Source organism: Camelus bactrianus, chromosome 15 (assembly GCF_048773025.1).
Source record: "Camelus bactrianus isolate YW-2024 breed Bactrian camel chromosome 15, ASM4877302v1, whole genome shotgun sequence".
Lineage (NCBI taxonomy): Eukaryota > Metazoa > Chordata > Mammalia > Artiodactyla > Camelidae > Camelus > Camelus bactrianus.
The window spans coordinates 14,182,335-14,198,528 of NC_133553.1; the positions used below are offsets into that span (position 1 = coordinate 14,182,335).

Here is a 16,194-nt window from a genome sequence, read left to right on the forward strand (position 1 = left end):
CCAGAAATTAACACAACATGGTAAACTGACTATACTTCAACTAAAAAAAATAAAATTTTATTGTTTCTAAACGGAGGAATGGAATGCTAAAAAATATTTCACAAGAAAGGTCTTCCTCACAGCCTCATTCTGGACCTAAAACATTCTCCACATTTGTCACAATAAAAAACATAAAAATTTCGGGGCCAGCGTGGATCAGGCTAGAAGTTCACCTGGAACCCCAGGACCGGCAGGCTCCCGACTCAGCTCGGAGGCAGCGGTCACGGCCTGCCGCGCTCTGCACGGCCGCTGTGTGGCCCGTTGAGGGGCAGAGGCGGGGGGCTTAGCCAGCGGGACTGTGGGGAAGGGAAGGCAGCTGAGATGCGGGGCCTGCGGACGCCACCCTGGCCCTGAGGAAAGGGACAAGCCTCCCGGGAGGAGGGCTCTGCGGTGACCACCGTGACCACTGGCGCTAATGACGACCGCCCACACCTACGGGCTTGGACCCCAGCCTTTAGCTATTCTGCGCCCTAGTGATCATGGATCAGGGATGGTGCATGTTCGTCATGTTTCATTTAGTTTTGAGGAAACTGGGTGATGTAATAACACCAGTGAGAAACACCAGTGAACAAGTTAACAATGTCAATTTCCACACGCAAACGAAGACCCGCTTTTCCGAGAAGCCTCCAGTCCACCCAGCAAAGCCCTTGTGTTGACAAGAGAGGGTGCAGAGCTGACCCTGAGAGCACGTGGCGAGGGCTGGAAACACCGTCCCATGCAGGGATGGCAGGGCCATCCACCCGGTGCCCAGGACGGCAACCTGGACATGTGACTCCACCCGGCCTCCCCTGCAGCTGAGCAGGGACCCAGTGTCTGGTTTCCCAGCCCGAAACTTTCTGTCCCCCGGCTCTGCCTGGCCTCTGACTCCCTACTTGGCACTCTGCCCTCGAGGGCAGCCCTGGCCTCTGCAGGTCAGTCTGCTGCCCACGCCCTGGGCACAGCTGAGCTCAGGCCCTAGCCTGCCAGGACACGTCCCCACCAGGCCCTGCTGCTCCGCCAGCCAGCCCACTGCCCACCGTGAGGAGGGGGCCTCCCCTGACTATCCACCGCCAGGCCAGCCACCTTTCTGGGATGCTCTGCAGACAACAGGACGGTTGTCTCTGTGGCCTGGAAACCCTGACCACCAGCTCCCCGAGGGCAGACACTGCCTCATCTCTGGGTGCACATTCCACGTTTTTAACTCAAATGAAAAAAACAGCCTGGTTTGTGGTTTTCCTGGAAATGCCCTCCCTGGCTCTTGCTTCCACCTGGAAGCCCTGGGTCTTTCCAGATGGTCCCCCTTTACTGAAGGGATGTGAGCACAGACGGGCGTGACGACGTGGGCGTGATGACACTCACATGCCGACCACGACAACCAGACGTGAAGCCTGTGCTCGGCTGTGCACACAAATGGGCACACAGGCACACGTGTACGCAGGCACATGTGTACACACACGCACACAAGCACATCTGCCCACACTCACACACGGACACACACATGCATACGCATGCACACGTGCACACACACGGACACAGGAGCACACACATGGACACAGGCACATATGCACACACATGCACACACACAGACGCAGGCGAACACACACATGGACACACACACACGCATACGCACGCACACGTGCACACAGGCACAGGCACACACACATGGACACAGGCACACAGTGCACACACGTACACAAGCACATCTGCACACACACATGCATACGCACGCACACGTGCACACACACACAGGCGCGCGCACACATGGACTCAGGCACACAGTGCACACAAGTACACAAGCACACCTGCACACACTCACACACACATATGCACGCACATGTGCACACAGACACAGGTGAACACACACGGACACAGGCACACACGCATGTGCACACGCGCACACATGGACACAGTTGTGCGCACACACACACACACGTGCTGGGACACGGGCACCGCAGGAACACGGCAGGGAGGAGCCGGGTGTGGGCGCCCCATCCTGCAACGACCCCTCAGCCTTCTAACGAGTGTGGCTGCCGCAGCGTCTTTCTTCTCCTGGTTTTTCTTCCTAAACGACAGGACTTGCTCTAGCGCCCCCCAAAGCCAGAAGGCCGGCAGGTTAGGAGTGACTGCTTTCCCCTAACCTCAGGGCCGTCGCAGAGCCGCTCGGCGAGCGCCACACTGAGCTTGCATTTCCCTCCTGGGCTTCTGCCCGCGGTGGCCACAGACCCAGCAAGGCCCGCGAGCCGGGAGGCCTGGGCATGCCGTGTGGGGGCGGTGACACTCGCTCAGTTAAACCCGCTGCCCCAGTGAGCCGCGCGCCGGGGCTGCCCATGTCACAGACAGGGAAACTGAGGCACGGACGACTGAGCGCCACTTGAAGGGGGAGGCCTGGCTCTGTGTCTTATCTTGCACGGAGTCTCTTCACACAAAAGCTGTGTCTGGATTATTCGCCCTCCAGCCTACACCTCTGCCCTCCCTTCCTGACCTAAGTCTGAGTTTTCATTCTGGAAACTTCCTCATACCTGCGCCCCATCCTGGGAGGTGGCGGGGAACAAACAATGAAAAGCAAACACCCCAGGCGGCACCTCAAACATCGCCAGACAGCCTGCAGGAGCTTCGTAAACACAGATGAACTAGGGAGTTGAGCACCTGCATTTTTCTTCTCTTTTTTCTTTTTGTTTTTTTGCTTTGTTTTGCTTTTGGTTGGTTTGTGTGTGAATATAGTTACAGGTGATTAAAATACAACCTGAAACCCAAACACCTGGAACTCTCCGTTAGTAATCCGGGTCTAATGCCGACCACGAGGGAGAGGGGTGGAGGGGGGGCTCGCGGCGGGGTCCAGCGAGAACAGCAGACCCATGGCGCTCGCCACGGGCAGGTGCCCGGGGGGGGGGTGGCGCTCCCTCCAGACACAGAGGGAAGGCCCAGGCCTCTTTCCCCGACGCCCCAGCACGGAGCTCAGCCAGCCGCGGCCGCGCATCGGGGCTGCGCTTCCCTTGTCATCTGTCTGTTCGTGTGAGTGTGTGCGTGTGAGCATGTGTCAGCGCGTGTGTGAGCGTGTGTGAGCGTGCACTGGCATCTTCCTCAAACGTTCTTACTGCAGAAGTTTGGCTACACTGTGCTTAACCAAATTTCCTATATTGGACCTACTTATGGTAAAATAAAACTCTACCTGCAACAAGCTGCATTTCTTAGGGTATTTTCTGAAAACCACCGTAGTACGAACTTTATAAACCTGTTCCAGATGTTGAAATGTAGAAGGCAGGACTGGGTCCTCGCCAGGCAACCCCGGGACGCACCGAGCGGGCTGCGGCAAGAGGGGCGTGCGCAGCTCGGCACGCTGGCTGGGGCGTCACAGCCGGAAGCGCGGCGTCGCCGGGCCCCCTCACCCCATCGTGACCGAGCCCAGGCGTTAGGAGAGGACACTGCCCAAGACCCAAAGCTGAAAGCGTCAGAGAAGGACAATCGGACTTGGCGTGTCTGTTCACGTAGTGAAGCATATGCCTTTACTTTTAATTCTCCATCAAAAAGCAACACACCTACAGGTTTACTAACTTTGAGAAGGCAGAATGAAGTGTGGAAAAGGCACTTGGGCCAAATTTGGACTCCACCATTTACTGATGGATCCCCTCAGCACCCTGGCCTCAGTTTCCACATCCCTGAGATGGGTCCAAGCCCCCATCTCCTCTCATGCGGGGGGTCAGTGTAGAGGCACTTTGTAAACAAGTGTGACCTGCCTCTGTAACAGTGGTGCCACCGTGGGTCTGTGGAAGGCTCCAGGAATCAGCTAAATCTTGGGGTGTGTGGGGCCCACCACATCCCAGCAGATCATGACGTGCCCCGAGTCACCCCAGGCCGGCGCCCCTTCTCCCTGACAGACATCACATCGCGAGCCAGGCACGCTCAGGCGGCTGGGCCGGTCACAGAGCAAGATGATTTCCAGCTAAAGGAGGGCGTCCGTGGGAGTCCTCTTCGAAGTGAACGATCGTGCATCCCCCGCCTCCCCCAGTGTGAGGGCCAGAGCCTCACGATAACTCAGTCGAAAGGAGTCGAACTTGCAGACAGGTCCCTGCGTCCTTCCACACAGAAACACGCCCAGCTCAGAGGAACCAGGACGCCGCCGAGGGCAGCTGTAGTTCACAAAGTCCCTGGATTTACTGTCGTCAACGGTGAAGGTGGAAGAGGACGGAAGTCAGGTTACTGCTCAGAACCAGGCGTGCAGTGAGCGTGGGTGAACTTCCCGCCCCAAAGAGTAGAAGGGGGGGGGTCTCTGTGAGACCCCAGTAAGTAATCTCCCTAGAGACCGCACCACGCTCACAGCTGAAGAAATAAGCCCTCGGAAGTTCTAGACATTAGCAGCCTTTAGAGAAAAGTAGTACCTTGGCCGGTCAAGCTCAAAATTTTAATTCTTTGCTTTAAATAAATGTAGGCAGGTTGAAAAAAAAAGGTCTTTGATATTGTGGTTAAAATTCCTCTAGTTTTAAGACGAAAACACATAGGACAGAGGCTTTGCGAGGACAGAATACACAAGAGGACGTTTTCAAGTGCAGAGAACCGAGAAGTAGGGCCCCACCCACCCCCACCCGCCCCACGATGATTGGATCGATCATCGAGAAGTCAAGGCGGACTAGTGACTGACGACTCCTTTTCCTGCAGGAGGTGCGTTGATGACACGCGTCGCGGTATTATCACAGGAAGAAGATGTGACTAATAAGGGGGTATCTAAACGCGGCCGACCGAAGTAGAAATGGAAGCCAATTTGGGGGCCAGTTTTTAGAGCTAACTGCCTCTGACTGAAATCAGTTCTGATCTGGCTTAAATTGGTCGCTGAGGTAGCAGAGCCCCCACATCACGCCCGAGTCTGCTCCGATCACACGTCCGGGAGCCGGAGAAAGAGCTCCTGGGAGGACGCGGCTTCTTAAGAAAAGGAAGAAGGGAAAGGCGGACAGCGATGGGGGTGACGGTCTCTTTCCAGTTGCCACTTTCAGGAAATCTTTGCCAATGAAATTTTAGAGAAGAAACTTCCCCTGGGAGTCAGAGCACACGTTAGGCAGAAGTCTCACCAAAAAGGCACGCTGAGTTGGACAATTTCATTCTTTTTCCCCCTGGCCTGGGGTCTCAGGGATCATCACAGTCAGGAGTCCCCACACGGCTGTTCCCGGGGCGCCTGCATCAGCCCGGGAGGGTCTGCAAGTCTCAGGCTCTGGGCTATAGACGTCTCTGGTCACCCTTGCCTGCCTCCAGGGGTCCCCTTCCCCTGGGCGCCCCCTCCCCGGGCGTCCCCCACCTCACTGCCCAGACACCGACCTGTCCTCTGCGTCAGATGGACCCGAGCCCAGAGGAAGCAAAAGTTCCAGAGTCTGAATGATCTTGGCCGGCACATTCCATTTTAATGCACGTTCAGTCTACACGTGGTACAGAATGGGACAGTTATCGACTCCTTTTTAAGAATATCCCATATGTGTTGTTCTGGATAAGAACGGAGCAGAGTCTTATCTCAGGAGGTTTAAGAGGATTGGGGAGCCAAGACCCAGAGTTAATCTGGCGGACCTCGTCGTCTGCCTGAGATCAAGAAAGCCCTGTGAATGGCCAGCTAACAAAACCCGGCACTGGAGGAGTGCAGGGGAGCGCTCCCAGAGGGCTCCGTCTCCCGGCTGATGCACCCGAGAGAAGGACGCACGCGGTGACTGGGACCCACCTCCTCGGGCGCCTCTGTGAAGCGGACGCCACGGCACGCGGCCCCACACAGCGACCAGCGCGGCTGCAGCCTCTCCGGCAGGCACCGCGCGGCTGCAGCGGGAACCGACCAAAGCTTTAAAACACACACACACGCATACAAAGAACAACCCGTTGAAAAGGGCACGTGCAAGGATTGTTCTAGAGAAAGCTGCTGCCAGTCCTGAGGGGCTGCTCCGCGCTCGGGAACTTTGTGGCCCACGGGAAAAATCAGCGGGTGGGTGGAGGGGTGTCACCAAAGACAAGACGGAGGACAAAGCCCCTTTGTAATCTAGGGTTTCCTCAGCGCAGAGGGACGCATCATCAAGGAAAAACTGGTCACTTAAATATTGAACTATTTATAGTAGACATTGAAGTGAAGTCCCTAGTTTTGAAGATCCAGTCAAAAAACAAAGCAGTTCAGAAAATTGTCAAGTTGAGATTTCCCAGGAAAAGAACCAATCGAATTGGGATTTACTTGTGACAAAGACAGGTTAGAAGCAACTGCGGCTTTTAGATCAGCTTAAATCAGGAGAGGCCATTGCCCTCTGGAAGATACAGCCTCCCCTCCAGGAAGAGGTCGGGGGGAGGGAACTGACTGCCGGCACCGCCCTGGGGGACGTGAAGGGCGCCCCATCACCTCCGAAGATGCCGACGGTGAGGACCGCCACGCCATCCTCCAAGAAGAGACTCGACAAGAAGAGAGTGCCGATGCGGGAGGAGGGGCAGTTCTGCCCGAACTTCAGACCAACGTGGCCTTCTAAGCCCCAGGTCAGCGGATGCAAGCCAGCGAAAACCAGACCGGGCAGAAGCCTGCTCTGCTCCCTGGGGCTGGAGCCAGCCAAGGGGAAGCCAGGCTGGACGCAAGTTGTCCACAGGCTGCCCTCCTGCCTGCAGCTGGCCCGGGGGCACTGGAGATGTGCAAAGGGCGCCTCAGCAAGACATTCAGAGGGAAGTCGCCGCGTCTGATGTGCTGGCCAGGTTCCGGGTATGGGTGACCACGCTTTGATCGTGAGGAAAACATGGTTTCAAGCCATGCAAAAGGATGTCTCTACAGAGCGGGCTGAGCGGTCCTTGCTAATCCTGTCCGTTTGCGGCTCTAAAAGCTACTGGTCCATCAGGCACCGCGTGGACACGCTATGGACGTTAAAGCTGTTAAGGAAGAGCGTGACCTGCAGGTGTCTACACGCCATGAAGAAAACTCCCCGAGGCAGGCGACGGAAGGGCTAGCTCAGGAGCTCTCTGAACGTGAGCAGCTGGTCTATGGCACCAGCACCTTGGACAGGGAGCCTGTAAAAGACGACACGGTGTGAAACGGAGCCCCCACCCTGCGCCAGCCCTGGTCCACGCGGGGGGGTCGGGGAACGGGGTGGGGGCTTGGGGAAGGGGTCAAACAGGTCTGAAAACCTAGTTTTCTCCGCGTTGGTAAGAAAGTCATTTCCAGACAAGACGGAAGCCAAGCAGGTGACGGTATCTGCAACAGGCCAGGCAGTTAAAGACATTACCAGGGATTCTGGGTGCTCATGTTGTAAGACGTTCAAGCCTTGTCCCTTTCCCTTACATACGCCTGCAAGTCTGTTCCAACTAGACTCCTGGGGGTGCTGACACGCTCCTCTGGTCTGCAGTGACTTCTTCCAAAACCTGCCTAGGAACCCAGGATGGTCATGTGCACACGTGTGTACACACACGAAGAAGAAGCACCTTAGTCTGGGAGTGCACGCGAGGCTGACCAGACTCACGCTGGGAACATAGAGAACATGGCAGGCGTGGAGGAGGGGATAGCTGTGGCGCCTGCGGGCGGGGGAGCCTGTGTTAGCTGTGGGCTGGCGCCGCCTTCGGGTCGTTGGCGGCTGTGGCCACGTGGACCGAAGGGATCAGCTCGGATCAGATCAGGGTGGTTTTTGATCATCAGTGCCATTTAAATACCCATTTTTTAGATCGTTATCTTAACTACTGGCTTTAAAAAAAATCAGCTTTTGACTTTGGACATTACAGTGACGTCCTAAACCTGTGCGCGCATCTGAAAGCCTTCCCCTCCGGGGCGTGCGCATCTGGAGAGAAAACGCCTGTGCCTCGGACGATTCAAGACGGAAAGGCTACATGGGATTTAAAGCTGGAGGTGAGCGAGAGGGAAAAGGCAGAGTGCGCTGTCCGGAAAAGTGACTCAGCCCCGAAGCCCCGTCCCGGGTGCTGAGCTGAGGCGCTGATGGGCGCAGGTGGCTTTCTAGAGGCATTATCCCTTTCGAGCGACACGTCCTTTTTGTCACTACTAGCTGCATCGATTTCAGAAAGAGAATGATTTTTGTTAAATCTTACTTGAGTTCTTGGGAGCTGGTGGCCAGCATACTTCGAATGCTTTTGTCAGCCAGCGGGCAGCCGGACAGACTGTAAGACAGGCCAGGAAAGTCAGGTGAGTAGCCCCTCGGCCCCACTTCAGTTCCCGAACAAACACAACATAAAACCGAAATTAAAAAGTTTAATGCAGAAAAGCAATGGGGCAAGTGCTGTATATTGAATTTTTCTCTGGTATCATTAACTTACTAAGATTTGCAGATGAATTTATGAAAACGTGTCTGTTTATAAACCATTTGAAAAATGAGATTAAACTATTTGAGCTCTTTGGTTGAAATGTTTGTAAATAATTTTGTAAAAAAAATTTCGGGGGTTTGTTTCCAAATAAAAGACATTATACAACACGTTGATCAGCATGCTGTAGGAGGTCAACATAGAGCACTTCAGGGGTGACACACAGTTCACGCTGGTACTTGGACAGCATTGTTGAGGTAAGCTGAAAACAATAAATTGAGAAGACAGAATCCACCATGAGGGAAATGAAGGCACACCTTCTATGTGAGGCGTAATTACCAGTCACATGACCACTCCCATCACACCTGGGTGTTGGACATCTGCCACCAAACAAAAACAAAAACAGCCAAAGTAGTAAGTAGGTTTCAGAAAAAAAAAAAGCTTTTAAAAGAGTTTCATTGTTTCCAGTTTAGCTGCAATGTCTGCACGGGGTGACACCTGCAGGGGAGCTGCGGGGCACGGGGTCACACGAGGGTGGCGTCTCCACAGCACAGAGCATCGCTCAGAACAGGCGTCCACGGCCGCCTCTCACTCTACTCGGCTGCGCTGGGGACACTGTACGCTGCGCACGTCACATGCTCAAACGGCAAGGCATATACAGACCCGGTTTAAAATTAAGCCAAATAAAGGGAACGTTCGGAAGAGGCTAATTTCACCTCCCGTTGTGCTTACGTTATCAAGTCCTTTTTGCTCTCCTTGCACTGCGGGTACTTGGGCTTGGGGCTCGGGATGGTCACCTCCCCCGGGTACCTTCTCTCTTCTAGAGCTTCTTGGAAGGGATCCAAGTCTTCTGGCTGCAGGCGAAACACAGCTTCAGGGCCACACAGACAAAGGTTCGACACACAGACCAGGGGCCGCGTCCCCGCTCCCCACAGAGGCAGGGGGTGGCTGCCTCTGCCTCGTCCAGCTCCCCCAACCTCACCCGTGAAATTGCGATACACCCTGGTCCAGAAGATGCACACAGAACTCTGTTCAGAGTATCTCGTCTACGGTGGACTTTAATTTCTCGTCATTGCTCTAAATTCCTAAAATGAGGGTAGCATTTCGGTGGGCAAATTCAGACTCGTTCTTTAGATTCCTGCAGCTGCACTGACTGGAGGGACAGGTTATGTGGTCTGGCAACCAGCAACCACTCACCCGGGTGCCCTGCCACCGGAGGGCAGGGCGTAAGCACTTCTCCCAAAGATACTTCAGACGGGGCTCCTCAGGCCCCTGGCGAGTGCTCTACACGCGTGCGCCAGCCCCAGGCAAGGGGAGGCCAGCTTAGACTCACGCTGCCACTTCAAAGGACCCTCATGCACTTTCCTTTCTACAGAAAGCGGGTGCTCTGGCTAAGCAGGGCCCCTGGCAGTACCCCAGGCATTCCTGTAGGTGGCGGTGTTCAGCAAAAGTGCTTCGAGAGCCCGGAGTTTGCACCCCTGTGACCCTCGTAGGATAGAAACGTTGCTGTTGCTTTATGAGGGCTTAACTTTCATTAAAATAAATTCAGAGATTCAACTACCACGCCTTATTTGGTAGTGACGACTTAACACTGCAGGAGAGGCAAAAATACTTTTGGAATTCAGCTTGCCACTCAGATTCTGTTCTCCTCTAAGGCGCCTGGATACTGAAATCAATTTGAAAGATAAAGGTAACAGTCTTTGGAAGCAACGGCCTTATAAACAGGTGCCTTCCCTGCCAGTTCCCACAAACAGCCAGCGTTCCCCGTTTCCCCACCTCCCCGTTTCCGTAGCTGTTGTGGCTTTGATGGGGTCTCTGCTGTGTTCAAAAAGAATTTCCACTTTCAGGGAATAAAGAAGACGTCATAATTTGCAGACTTGAACACTGGAGAAAAAGTCAAATAATGAACATTTTTTTCCCATTTCTTTTCTTAGCCTACAGGATATTATAACTATTTTGATAATCTGGATTTGAAAGTTGTAACTACTTCAAAAATATGTTCTTGGCACAGATGCTTTGGTCGTATTATAGGCAGCAAAGGTGCAGGTGACTGTGCTAAAACGATCTACCCCAGGCTGGAGGATCCTCTCCTGAATGCTTCACATTTCTTAGAGAACAGACCCTGTCCTTAGCTTCAGAGAGCCAGCGGATTTACAGCACAGAGGGGACCATTTAAGTATTCAAGACCCTCATAATCATTTTCTATCTGCAAGAAAAATTCCACATCGTGTCAATACGTCAGCCGTGGAAAAATGAAACTGGTAGCTGCTTACACATGTTCTTAGAGATACCGTTTGTAATAAACACACTTGGTAAGAAATAAAATTCATTATTTGGAAGAGTCAGTGGTTTGGTTTCACTCCAATCAATGCTCGTCACAAATCTCTCCTGGGTGGACCAAAACCCCTAGGCAGCTAAAGGCCGTGTTTTAAAGAGAAAAGACACGTTCTGTTAGGGTACATGCCAACACTATTTCCCTCAGCTGACGCCAGCTTCGCATGCTGCATGGACAGAGCGGGGCAACGAAAAGGACATACAGTAATCTCTTTGGACTCGTCCTCATCCACCCTCCGGGGTTTCATTTTGGTGTAGTCTACAGGCAAGTCCCAGCAGTCCCCCTCGCCCAGCTGGAAGCACCGGCTGTCCATCGCCGCCTGCCGCTGGGGGGACATGGGCTCCAGGGGCGTGAGGATGGGGCAGCAGCCCTCCCGCGGCCGCTGCTTGTTCATGCTCAGGTCCAGGGTTCCGTTCTCATCCACCTCCATGTCGGGGTTCTGCAGACAGAGGACACAGTCAGCCTGCGAGTCCACCCCCCAGGCCGCAGCCCTGCCCGCCGCCCGGACAGAATCCAGACTCGAGAACCCTCCCTGCAGCGTCATGTGCAGGAGCACCCAGGAGAGCGGGGCCCGTGGCGGTCCCTGCACGCAGCCGCTCTCCCACCTTGTTGTGCTGCTGGCCGGCAGGCGCGCCGGTCCACCCCTTCACTTACCTGTCATCACCAGTCCCTCTCTCTCACCTACCTGTGCATCATCCCTCACTGACTACCATGGATCGATATCTTCTCTTTTTCCTCATGCAGCTCTGCTCTTAGAAACAAGCCTGACCACGAGGAAAACCCAGTGCCTGATTTCAATTCTGTTCCAGCTCAAATATATCTTAAGAGATTAGCAGTGTATGGGTGCATATGTGTACGGATTATGTGTACTTAAAACGTATGGACTTAAAATTCTCCTGTAGTTTTGCTGATGCTAATACATCAAGACTCGGAGGGGAGGAGAACACAAGAACCCCGTGGGATGGAGGGAGGAGAGGGACCAGAATTCACTTCCTAAGACAAAATCCTATGACGAAGAGAATCTTTCATGTCAAGCCAGGCGAGGTGCATTCCCCGTCCAGAACACTCCTGCAGCAGTGACCGCAGGCTCACCTACTCCAGCTTCCAGCAAACCTGCAGTTTAGTCAACCAGCATTTAAAAGACCGAAGAGGTGCAGGGCGAGGGTTTTTTTTTTTTTTTTTTTTTTTTTAATGATGCTTTAAACAGATCAAGAATTCTTCAGTGCCTACCTCTCAGGAGGAGGGAGACAAGGAAGGACACAGGGAGGGCAGAATTAGAAAAACCAAAATACCCCGACAAGCCTCTGTTTTAAGCAGAGAATTACACTCTCCTGAGCATTATAAATTTGATTCCAGAGCTGGCGTGAAAGCCGCTGCCTACTCGGATGCCTGGCAGCTCCTTCCTCTGAATGTAGCAGCAGAGGGAAGACGCTTGGAATGAAAGCCCCATCTTTGGGCTGTTACCTTGATAAATTACAGCGTATTATTCCGCCTGAACTCTTCTCGTCAAAGTGCACCCCTGGTTTCAAGCTTTCAGGCTAATTTAGCCTTCACGTTGATGATAATTCTCCCGGTCTTAGTTTAAATTTAATAAAGTGAAAAAAACTGGAAGGGGTTACTGTCTCTTTCCCCTTGCCACAGGAACTCCTCCGTGCTAGCCTCGCATTTTAGCTGCCCTGATCACCATGGAAACTGCATGCCCCTGCCACGTCTCCAAAATCCAGGAATAAAAACATAAATAGGACCGAAAGCATTGGCAAAACATAAAATTACTGACCTTTCTCCATTCATACAAATTACACTTATTTGTAACAACTACGGTCAGTGTTGGGAGCTCGGGTGCACGGCGAGCAGCGCTCGGCAATGGGGAGAGACCCTTTGTTCTGGAGAGGAGGCGCCCGGCCAGCCTGCCGCTCACTGTCCTCCTGTCCTCAGAGAGCACAGTGCGCTCGCGCCGCCGCATCTCCGGCCACCTAGTGGCCGCCCTCGCCAGGCAGCTCCGAGCTCTGCGGGGCTAACGACGCTCTGCCCTGCTCTCAGCACCAGCAAGGGGCCACGGACAGGGACGTCCAAGTCCCAGAACCGCCAGCAGTACTGCACAGCGTTTGAGCCTCTCTGGCGCTCTGCGTGATGAAAGCCGGCCGTAACCGCATGACTGCGAGCCCGCGCCGAAGCGGGGCTTTTTCGCTCCCTTTGTTCCCGGCTCTGGGCGTGCGGCACACCCTGCGTTCCGCTTGACCGCGGCGGGTCAAGTTCAGGGCACACCGCTGCTCGAGCTTCCTAGTCTCTGCGCAGCCACCTGACAGGCCAGGAGGCAAGCGTGGGGTCCTCTGTTTCCAGAAATGACTCTGGGTCCCGGGGAGGGGGGTCCTAAATGGACACGTCAACCTAAGACCTGACGATTTCTGACCTAGAAACAGTCCTTGGGACCACGAGCGGAGCCGCGCTGACGTTCAGCTGGGAAGAGCCGGGTGGGCGGATGGACGGTCGGCGCGGGGCGCCCGAGGCAGGCGGCGCTGCGGGCGGGGCGGCACCACGCGGCCAGCGCAGGGGATGCGCGGAGGCCCCGCCCCGGCCCGGCCCGGCCCCGCCCCGCCCGCCCCGCGGCCCCGCCCCGCCCGCCGGGTGCGCCGCGGCCGTGCGTACCCGCGCGGCGCACACGTCCTGCGGCTTGGTGGACAGGTTCTGCGGCATCTCGCGGCAGCGCGTGGACAGGTTGAGGATGGCCGTGGCCGCCATGTGCGCCGCCTCCATGTCGTGCGTGTAGTCGAAGCTGCTCTTGCTGCACGTGCTGCTGGCGCTGCTGCCGCCGCCGCAGCTCAGGTTGCTGCTGCTGCTGGGCGCGTAGGTGCTGGTGCTGCTGCTGCTGGGGCTGGCGTCCTTGCAGTAGCGCTTCGCTGGGGAGACAGGGGACCGGGATGACTCGGGGCCCCCGCCCAGGCCCGCAGCAGCAGCAGAGCCCCCCGCCCGCCCGCCCGCCCTGTGCGTCCACACCTGTGCGACGGTGCCAAGGGGGACAGGGCGCCACCCAGAGCTCGGTCCTAGAGGAAAAAGCCTGCCTTTCCCCCTTTTCCTTTTTTCACGTTGTGTCTGGATGGGCAGAGCCAGGACCGGCGGGAAGAGCACACCGTGTCTCCAGCAGGGTGCAAGGCACATTACGCAATCCGTTAAAGGCGCACTCCTGGTTGGGGCTGGGCCCCGTCACGACCGCTCATCTGCTCTCGGGTGAGCGGTATGAGGACCCGGCTGCCCACTCATTCCTCTGGAGGCTGGCTGCTCTCTGCAGCCAGGAGGCAGCACCATCCTGCGCAGGTGACCGAGATGCACAGGTCCTGGGCCCCCTGGAGACCCATGAGCTCCTGTGCTGTAGGAAGTGGCATTCTAGCAAGGGTAAAGGGCAGGCCATGGGACTGAAACTCCCCTTCCCTCTGTGATTCTAATAAACGGCCACCCGGGTGAAGGGGCACAGCCCAAGGGGACAGAACCGCACACACCTGTGAGCTCAGGAAAACCAAGACAAGGGTTAAGGCACTCATGGTGTGCAGACGTCTGCGTGGCCCGCTGCCCCACCCCTTGTGTGGGAAGGGCTGTCCACGGCACCAGCTTGGCTGTGCACAGCCAGGCTCCCTAACAGCCAGACAGGTACGAGGAGCAAGTGTGGTCTCCAGAGCAGCTTAAAAACCCCCTTTAGCACCAGAGTGGGGACTGGTCCAGATGGGCACAGCTCCTTAAAGGCACAGGGGCACTTGGCCCAGCGGTTGGGGGCACACCTGCCCCTGCAGTGGAAGGAATCACTCCCAGGGGAACCTCGAGGGTGTCTGGAGACCCCCCCACCGGGAGACGTCTCTCCCCGCAGCACCCTGTCCCCTCTGTCAGCATCTGCTTCCTGAAGGGAGCTCAGCCCCTTCCCCGTGACAGCCCGAGGCCGAGGGGGAGCCTGGTGATGGGGGTGCTCAGGCGGGGTCCTCATGGGCTCACCCCACCTGGGTAACGCTGGGGGTGAGCCACCCGTTGCTGAAAGTGGGGGAGGGGCCCTGCAGCCTGCTGCTGCTCTCCTGTCCCCACATTGTCATTACTGTGCCTGCGGCCTGGGCACAACCCTCAGGGGCCCTCTGATCAGAGGAAGTGAACACAGTCTCACAGCCCACGTGGTCAGTCATCACAGCACCGCCAAGAACTACCCCAAGGCACCTTATTCGGATACAAGTGAAAGAAGAACTAAGCTTTCACCCCTGATACACTTTGACTTTGGTAGAAGACAGCTTCCCTGGCTCTGAGGATGTGGCTCAGCGGTGCTCCGAGTGCAAGGCGGCCCCGGGGAAGCTGCTGGCTCCCGGGCCTCGTCGCAGCTCCTTGCATGGACGGGAGTCAGTTCTACACCCTCAAACCCGCTGAGCACGAGGGTTAACTTACAAGGGAGTTACTTTCATTCTGCTAATCTGAGTTAGCTGGGCCCTGACGACCCGTCCCCACACCTGTCCAGTGTCTGGCCTCCCCTCCTATAAGCTCCTCTGTGAATGCACATTGTCAAAGCGGCGGATGGAGCAGTGGGCAGCAGTGGTCCGGGGTCTGAGCAGAGACGGCCACAGGGCAGGGAGAGCCCTCCAACGGGACCTGCCCAGCGGGTTTTGTAAACCAACTAAGGCGGCAACGCCACCCACAGCTCACGAGACTCCCCAGGTGGACCGAAGTCTGTGGCTTTACATCGTTTACAATTTTGTTGTAAAAATAGGAATGTAAAAACTAGGGGAAAAATGAAACAATACTTATGAGGGATCTTTTTCCCTGGTGAGGACTAGCCACTGGTTCAGGAAGAGAAATGTGGTCCAAATAAATAAGAAAAGTAACAGTTTAGTTTTGAAATGAGGGCATTTCAATTTCTAAGAGAAAGGAAATAGGACGGTTATGTCTAAGTAACTGGTTGCAGCAAACTGGTAAAGGGCTCTGCTTTTCCAGATGTTCTGACCCAAAGACTCTGCTTCCTCTGGATTTTGCCGAGTTGATGGCACTTGCGCAGACTTCATCAGGTGACAGAACTGCGGACAGTTTACTGATGGGCCCGTCAGCTCGAGTGACCCAGGAGGAAAGCCAGGACCACATCCGTTTCACACACATCCTTTCACTGAAAGCAGTCAATCACGCCTTGTTTTGTTCCACATGGAAATAAAGGTCTACACTTCACACCTCTCAGGTGATGAGGGTCTCTGGTCTTAATAATTATTGCCTATTTGTAAAATTCCTACAGAACCATTAGTGTCAGGAATCTTTGTGGTCCGTCACTTTATGGATTCTGGGGCTCACCGCGCTGACACCAGGGGGCGCCGCAGAGCAGCAGGGCAGTTGAAAGGTGGATGCCCCCCGCCCGCCTCCCCAGCACCAGGAGAGGTCCCCTTTATCAAAGTCAAAATGCACCTTTTCTCTTGGCAAACAGAGCTATTTTCAATCAAATCATTTTCCAATGACTCGTCAGACAAAATCTGCTAATGTTCCTCCAGGAGCCAGCACATCCCTGAAATTTCAAGATAAAATTGCTTTTACCCTAGAGCGACTGTTGGATTTATAATGTCAGATGTCCACCGGATCGTACACCACATTGAGAAATA

At 55.1% G+C, this 16,194-nt stretch overlaps 1 protein-coding gene across 1 annotated transcript in view; it reads right to left on the reverse strand.

Annotated features, from left to right (window-relative positions):
- Window positions 1-16,194, reverse strand: part of MYT1L (myelin transcription factor 1 like) — a 171,673-nt gene that overhangs the window by 57,221 nt on the left and 98,258 nt on the right. Inside the window, exons 13-16 of the mRNA XM_074341602.1 lie at window positions 13,238-13,488; window positions 10,794-11,030; window positions 8,989-9,110; window positions 8,047-8,115 (exon numbers count right to left, since the gene is read on the reverse strand). Of these exons, the coding sequence (XP_074197703.1) occupies window positions 8,047-8,115; window positions 8,989-9,110; window positions 10,794-11,030; window positions 13,238-13,488 (679 nt within the window). The remainder of the gene's footprint in view (window positions 1-8,046; window positions 8,116-8,988; window positions 9,111-10,793; window positions 11,031-13,237; window positions 13,489-16,194) is intronic.